The sequence below is a fragment of the Rhagoletis pomonella genome, unplaced genomic scaffold, assembly GCF_013731165.1.
Source record: "Rhagoletis pomonella isolate Grant_MI unplaced genomic scaffold, Rhpom_1.0 Rhpom_scaffold_00005, whole genome shotgun sequence".
In the NCBI taxonomy this organism is placed as follows: Eukaryota; Metazoa; Arthropoda; class Insecta; order Diptera; family Tephritidae; genus Rhagoletis; species Rhagoletis pomonella.
Window position 1 is genome coordinate 37,433,371 of NW_023458559.1, and position 8,493 is coordinate 37,441,863.

General features: G+C 38.8%; 1 protein-coding gene across 1 annotated transcript in view; it reads right to left on the minus strand.

Annotated features, from left to right (window-relative positions):
- LOC118740086 (kelch-like protein diablo) overlaps positions 1-8,493 on the minus strand; it is a 23,355-nt gene that overhangs the window by 2,797 nt on the left and 12,065 nt on the right. Inside the window, exon 6 of the mRNA XM_036471579.1 lies at positions 1,161-1,629. Coding sequence (XP_036327472.1) covers positions 1,161-1,629 — 469 coding nt within the window. The remainder of the gene's footprint in view (positions 1-1,160; positions 1,630-8,493) is intronic.

An 8,493-nucleotide genomic window follows, 5' to 3' on the forward strand; every position in this document is an offset into this window, starting at 1 on the left:
GAGAAATATGCATCATTCATGAAGGATGTCAACATTTTCTGGCATCCGGTTGACTACACCCGCGATATTGAATTCTTCAACGAACACTCTGTGTTGTCCTACTTCACTGAAGATTTGGGCTTGAACTCATACTGGTACTATTTGAACATGGACTACGCTTTCTTCTTGAACGGCGACAAGTTCGGTTTGAACAAGGATCGTCGTAGTGAATGGTGGATCTTTAATGTTGAACAACTGTTGTCTCGTTACTACATGGAACGTTTGTCTCATGGTTTCGGCGATATTCCAGAACTCTCCTGGTACCACGCTTACGAATACGGCTATGATCCAGAGTTGGTCTCTTTCAATGGTGCTGGTTACACTTACCGTAAGAACTACTTCGAAATCCAAAGCTACGGCAACTTTGACATGTTGAACCAGATCCAAAGCGCCCACAAACGTATCTATGGTATCATTGAATCCGGTGTGTACACCACCCGCGACGGACACAAGATCGATTTGCAACAACCCGAAGCTGTTGAATACATCGCAGATTACTTGCAAGGTAACGTCGATATCTTCGACAAGTACGTCCTCAACTCTTGGTACATGCTGAGCCACATGCTCATTGCCAACACTGAATATAACCAATTCGAAGTAATCCCCAACGTCATTTTGAACTACGAAACCATGATGCGCGATCCCCTCTTCTACAGCTTGTACAAACAAATCAGCACTGTCTACTACCTGTACAAACAACAACTCCACCCTTACACCAGAGAGGAACTTGCTCTGCCCGGCGTTGAAATCAAGCGTGTGGGAGTCAGTGAATTGGTTACCTACTACGATTTGGTAGACTTTGATGTCACCAACCTCATGAACGACAAAATGGTAATCGTTGATGGTCAATTCGTCTGGGGTAAGGCACTATACGCCCGTCAAATGCGTCTCAACCACAAACCATTCAACTTTGACATCACAGTCCAATCTGACAAACCACAAAAGGTGGTCATTCGCGCATACTATGGACCCAAATACGATGAATATGGACGTATTATCTCGCTGAACCAGAACCGTCAGAACTTTGTTGAATTGGATGCATTTGTTCATGAATTGTCTGCTGGTGAGAATGTCATCAGACGTTCGTCCGACGACTTCTACTCGACTGTCAAGGATCGCACCACCTACACTGAATTGTACCGCTACGTAATGGCTGCCTTCGATGGCAAATATGCATTGCCTTTGGACATTAGCGAACCACACAGTGGCTACCCAGACCGTCTTCTCTTGGCTAAGGGATGGGCAGGTGGTTTCCCAGTGCAACTGCTGTTCTACATTGCGCCATACCAAGCGACCGTTGAGCAATCCTACAACTTCGATGCATCCTACTCTGCTGGCATTGGTTCCGGCGCACGCTACGTTGACAACAGGCCCTTCGGTTACCCACTCGACCGTCCAATTGACGAGTACGAATTCTTCGTGCCTAACATGTACTTCATTGATGCCAGCATCTACCACCAAAACACACTCAAGCAATACTACGAGGGATACAAGAACTACGGACAATTCGACTACAACTATTACAATGACTACTACACCAAATACTTCAATTAAATCAAAGGCTCCAGCTGGCTGTGGAATTTGGTATTTCTAAGAAAAAAAATGAAAATATTGTCATGTTGTACTAGTAGCTTAAGGGTTAAAGAAAGTAAAGCAGAACGAAATAAATGGTAAAAAGGATAAATACGACTTTGTTACTTGTAATTAGTTACAGTAAGCATTTTCATAGTAGCGTTGATTGCTTTCGGGTTTCTATAACCTCGAAGAGCTTTGAGCTCAGCTTAAATTAAAGGCTATTATTATTAGCTCGTCTCGCGAAACTAAGAAGCCTTCCATCCATATTTAAAAAATTGTCTTAGTATACTCATGCTTGCTTTCATTGAGCAGATGGGACTGTAAAATAAAACACATACGACAAGAAATGTGTGGTTTATTAGTTTAAAATTGGATCTTATTCAAAATTGCGTGGTTTTTCCTATCCTGAGATTTATAGGAACACCAAGTGAAAAATAATTTTACTTTAGGTTGTCACCATTGGTGGTCTAATCTAGCTTAAGCTCATTCCAAACGGGAGTTTAGTGTAGCCAATCAGAGCACACTTGACCAAAGCATCAATTCTGCCCACTTAGAAGTGAATAGCATTTATGAACTTTTCCCTCCATGGTGAAATTTTGTATGTACATGAAACGATGGATTTTGGAATAGGCCCAAGGCGAAGCGGTCGACAGAAAACCGAAAAAGATTAGTCTTTATATGAACCTTCAGGAACATCAACAGCTTCTTTAGTATCTCGAATAACATCTTTAAGCAGTGGAGTATCAATTAAGATTTCAAATCATGGTTATAAGTGATGCTAAGATTGACGAATGGAACGTAAAAAGATAAAAATAAAGATAAGAGAAAAATAAACTATGATTTGTATGTAGGTCCTAATTGTTGGTATAACCGCTTAAGTGTTTTTGACTGAGATCAACATGGCATTTACGTCGTTCCTCTAGCTATCTGCCGCGCACCAAAAAACTAAGTCTCTCTCCATCTGATATTTCCAACCCGGAGGAGGGCTTCCTCTTCTTCTACCAGCACCAGGGTGTACCGCCTGGAATACTTACGATATCAAAGTCGTTGTAAAGACCACACAGCCCACAGTTCCTCGTTCGGTAGTCTTAACATTCTCGATAAGGCCTTATAGCCGATGCTAAGAGTGCTGATATCGCGTCAGCTGTTATCGTGGATTGTGCAGAGCACATTTAAATTCCATAAACTGCAATCGTCAGGCATGCATGGCAGCGCAAGATCAATTCCGTCATCTCCGATTGGCAACTCAGAGCTTTCACTATTATCAAAAGTTATTGGTTGTCCATGCTAGAGGGGTCCCCACTCGGAGCCGCTATCCTCACTTGGGCGTTGTAGTCACTATGGAATTCCACGATTATCTATAAAAACAGGGAGGTCAAGCGGTGGCTTGAACCCCTTACCCGTTACAAAATACAGGAGGAGTACCTCAACCGTTACCTACAACCACTAACGTAACGGCGACAACATCGGAACGTACTTCGAGGCCTGCCAGGGTTTTAATGGGACGGCATGGCATTAGCCTGAAAGCCATTTCTGTAGGGTGTCACCCCTACACACTCAGGTAACAGAATACCCCAACCACCAGCTCAAGGCAAACAAATCATAAACGTCGTGGAATTGTGGTGGCCCGGGGAGATGTTTCACCTTCCTTTATTTGTTCCCCAACCAAAGATTGAGGTAAACAGTGCCACCAATGTCAAGGAAAAGGGGGTGATTGATAGCGAGAAAGGCATCACATCCGAAGATCAGCCGTCGCGTTGCAATTCACTGCAGTTTGGTACGAGTTTGCTCGAAAAATACATATATTTATGTAGAATCACTTGATTATACGCCGTATGTGTGCTACCATCGCATAGTGGATCAAAACTGGCTTTGAGTGTTCACAATTCACTGGAGCCTTCATTTTTGACTCAATTTTGATGAATTTTTTTTTTAATGAAAGCTAATAAAATTTGCAAGAGACCAGTTGAGCCTGTTTTTTTTTTTAATTTTTATTTGAAGTGCAGAAAAGGAACCAGTTGATAAAAATTAAAAAAAAACTAAGTGTTATGAAAACATTTTCACGAATTTTTTTTTTTTGTCTTTAGAAAAAATGTGGATATGCAGATTTATATGTGATATCTTCAACTTTAGTAGTATCAATTTTGCAAAAATGGAAAAAAAATATTTTTAATTTTGTGAATATCCCGAGAGGCATCTGGCGTTTGACCCCTTTACGAGAGCCTTAATCGACTCCAATCGGGACCAAAATTTCTACGTGATATCTTCGACTATGATAGTATCGATTTTGGGTATTAGATGAAAAATTAATAATTTTAATTTTTTTCAATCTCTATAGAGAAATCTGAACTATGCCCCCTGTGCGGCACGCCCTTACCGTTTCCAATCGGGACCAAAATTTATATGTGATATCTGTGACCGTAGTATTACCGATCGAGGATTTAAGGGCCACCCTAATGTACATATCAAGGTGCTTTCCTTCAGCTAGACAATAAAAATTTTATAAATTTTACAGGAGGTGTGTCTATCAAAAGAACAATAGAAGCTGAAGTCGCAGTTGCACGCAACAGAAACTATTTCAAATATGATACTTAGGGCCAATTTCACAGTGCGTAGCTTACTCAGAATCGGCAGTTAACCAGAGATTTTCAGTACAAAAATCTGTAGTTAACTGCCGATTCTGAGTTAACTACGCATTGTGAAATTGGCCCTTAGTGTTTACTTTTAAATATCTCTTAGTAAGCACTCGAAAAATTTCATACTCACAAAATTGTGTAAAATTTAATGTGAAACTGTCTTATGAATTTCAGTAGATATATAAAATTTTAAAGCAATGCTTGACCACAGATATATTAAAAAAAAAGCTGGACATCAATCAGATTGGCTTATTGAACATATCGATGGTCCTGTTCAATAGCGACAAAATTCAAAATTCAAAAAATTAAAACCCCTAAAGTACTATTAAGTGGCTTATGTCTCTAATTCTTGCCTAATCCATGTATAATCCTTACTAAAGTAAGTAGTAAGGATTACTAAAGTAAGTAGGAAGGATTAGACATAAATTATACAAGGATTGGAAATATGAACCACTTAACAGTAGTAAGTTTTTTTTTGAATTTTGAATTCTGTCGTTATTGCAGACAACCATCGATATATCCGCTCATGTAGAAAAATAAATTTAAATTACTTGCAACAAAATCAAATTTTTTTCTTGCAAATTTATATTTTAAATTGGGAAGTATGAATAAAAACTAAGCAATTGCTTTTTTTATTTTTATTCATAAGGCCCATTGTATCTACTTTAAGCTCGTCCTATGATTGCAATTATGCAGTTTTATCAAAAATTCTTTTTGATTTGAGTTAGTTTGATATTTTGCTATGAATATTTTCTTTTTTCTTTTTTGCTGTACTCCTATTGGCGGCCGCTGTGGTTGATTGGTTAGCAGTGCGCGCAATGGTGGATTTGCAGTCTTGTCCGCCCTAGGCCCTATAGTACCAGCCGCCCCAGTCTTGGCTCCATTATTTTGTAGGTACTACATATGAATTAACTTTTTTGTCGACTTTTATCGAAATATATTATCGATAAAATAACACCGATCCCTGTATTGCTTACTGCTAACATTTGTCATTTTATACGAGGCATGCCCAGCGCGCTGCCAAATTTTTGCTCTTGCATACAGACTGCAGCGTTGATCAGAAAAAACTCGTTAATTCGGAATTAACTTAGAAATTACCTGCATTTGCTCCGGAATAAGCCCTGCATCTAATTCTCAACATGAATGCGGATCAGAGGAATTTCCAAAACGACCAGCTATTCTCGATTGCACAAGTACGCAAACAAACTAAGCGAGTTTGGCATTCGCGGTAGCCCAGTGGTAAAAGCTGCATACTGCAATTCCATAGGACTGAGGTTCGATCTCCGATGCCAATAATTTTTATATTTTATTTTATATATTTTATTTGATTTATTCATTTTATTTTGTCTAAATTTATATCATACTAGCAAATACCCGGCGTGCTTCACTACTCCTAAACGTATTATTGTGCTGCTTGATACCCATATTGTAATATTTCATTTATTTTATCAACTTAATTTAATAAAATGTTTCAAGCAGGTGGCAACCCTCCTCAAAAACATTTTCGGCAGTAAACTTTTTTAAACCTCTTCAGTTTGATACCCATATTGCAATACTCAATTTACCTTATCAATTAAAAACTTTTAAACAGGTAGTAACCTTAAAAAAAAATATTTTCTGCTGTAAGCCTATTCTTTTTCAGCCATATTGCAATATTTACTTTATATTATCAATTAACATAAACTGCAAACAAACAGGTGGCAACTGTCTAATTATCTTCTTTTTTTTTAAGTTAGACCTCTAGCAATACATCGGTGAAAACTACATTCTATTCCATGTATTAGTTTTCGAGTGATGCGCGTACAATCATACGGGCAGATAGACAGACAGACAAGAATTCTTAAAATTGTTGATTTGGTTTCTGTTGCTCTAATAAAGACCCCCCATATTAATTTTTCAAAGCAACATCGCAAAAATTTTTGAAAAAAAGGTTTTTTTCTTAACAGCGGTCGCCCCTCGGCAGGCAATGGCAAAACTCCGAGTGTATTTCTGCCATGAAAAACAGCTTCTCATAAAAAAACAATCGCCGTTCGGAGTCGGCGTAAAACTGTAGGTCCCTCCACTTTGTGTGGGAACAATAAGGCGCACGCCGCAAATCGGAAGAGAAGCTCGGCCAAACACTAACATATAAGCGCCAATGTATTATTATTATTATTATTATTATTTTATTATTTTTTCTTTAAAATCTATAATGTATAGACATCGGCCTATTACAATTTTATTATACATATGTATAGATTATTTATTTTATTATTAGATAATTAAAATTTTTCGAGTTTAATTTTATTATAAAAGTGCAGACCTATAATTACATTAAAAAAAAAAAAACAAGTAGAAAAGTCTAAGTTCGGGCGGAGCCGATCATTAAATACCCGGCGCAAGTATTAAATATATGTTTTTCACCTTTCCGAAAACTACCGCTACGTGGTAAACATGGGTGGTTTTACGTCTATTTCAAACATCTGCGATAGAACGTTCAGTTAGATGTAATGAGAAAAACTTATGTATATAGATATATGTGGGCGGCATCACGCCCATTTTCCAAAATTCCATAATAGTAATGTTACTTCTCTTCAAGGGATTTTTAGTATCAATAAGCGTCCTTAAATTTCGAAATAGCGTTACCGTTATAGAAAAGTGGGCGTAATTTTGGTCAGATTGCAATAATTTTCAACTTTTTGTCTTTATGTGGCAAGCACATTAATCATACCGAGTTTGGTACAAATTGATCGAACACATATGTGAATTGATACACATATGTGATCATAAGCGGGCGGGGTCACGCCCATTTTTCAAAATTTGATTATAACCGCATTTTTTGCTAACGAATTAGTACAAACATCAATTTTGAATAAATTAGCTTCAGTATTTACTGATTTATCGAAACTTTCGTATTTCTCTAAATCAGTGGTCGGCATTCTAACAGCAGCATTAGCAGAGGACCAAATCTTCTACTTCGCACATACTAAACATCGCAAATCATGCTGCTGCTAACCATTACCGTTGCCTTCGCCGCGGCCTTGCCCTTTTCTGCCTCTTTGCCTGTGTTCGCACCATTGCCGCGGTTACCATCTTTGCTCGGATCGTTTCTGACCGCAAAATTGGCACTGTCGCTGTCAGATGGCATTGGAACTCCGCTACCACTCTTCTCGTACGACTCTTGCACACAGGCCGCGCTCTTCAGCCGACAGCTCGCTCAATCTTGCTGCCCCGCTTGCATTGAGACCGCATGCCGTGCACCTTGCTTTCAAAACTGGACCAGTGAGTATTTTTTGGCACCTATACTGTATTGTGTCATTTTCCGCAATTCAATGACCACTTATGACGAAATTGGTAGGCGTTCAACTGCCACGTTTGCTGGTTTCGTGCACGATCATTCAGAGTACAGATTTGCCGAAGTCAATATCAGTATGAGCAGTTATAAGCATCGCTCACTTGTGATGGCTGTATTTGCAAGACAGCACGCAATGCGCTCGTGTTCAGTCATCCTCTAATTTCGTTTAGGTATCGATACTACTAAAGAGCGAAATACACCATACAAGCGGCTTGTCAAACATACTTTTCCCATTTTGCCATACACCATGCAAACATGAGTCATTCAAGCACAGAATTTCAGTTTTCTTCCGGTTCACAATGTTAAACATTTTTGGTTTTCTTCCATTTTTCTGCCTTACGTCCTCACTTGGTGAAAATTCAGTGGCAAATGAGGCGATTTTACCATCCACATCGCAAGCGGTTTGTTCAAACGTCAACATGGCGGCCAGAAAATCAAAAAAATTTGATTTTTGCTCAAATTTCCCTCAAGCGGTTTGTCAAACCTTCAAACACCCCCATACACAGCACAAATGGCTTGAAGCAAAGGGAAATTTCGCTTGGTTTGTCAAACCGCTTGTGTGGTGTATTTCGCTCTTTAGCCAACGCCGCTGCTCAGTCATACAAAGCAGCGGTATTGAATGAGTATGAACAGTTGACGATCAACCAATGCCATTCCCTGGTTTTTATAGGTAACTCCCACAATATCGAATGTTCCTTTATTCCGCTAACCATTAAAAATATAGTTCCTTGGCGGTCATGCATTAAGGGATAGACCCATAACTCTGTTACTTATGTAGACACAAGACGCCTTATGTCTAGTTTATAATAACTTAAACTTAATACTTAGTGTAGGTACACATATTATACACTCCTACAAATGTTTTTTTTAGTAATTTATTAGATCACCTCTATGACTAAAAATGTCAGG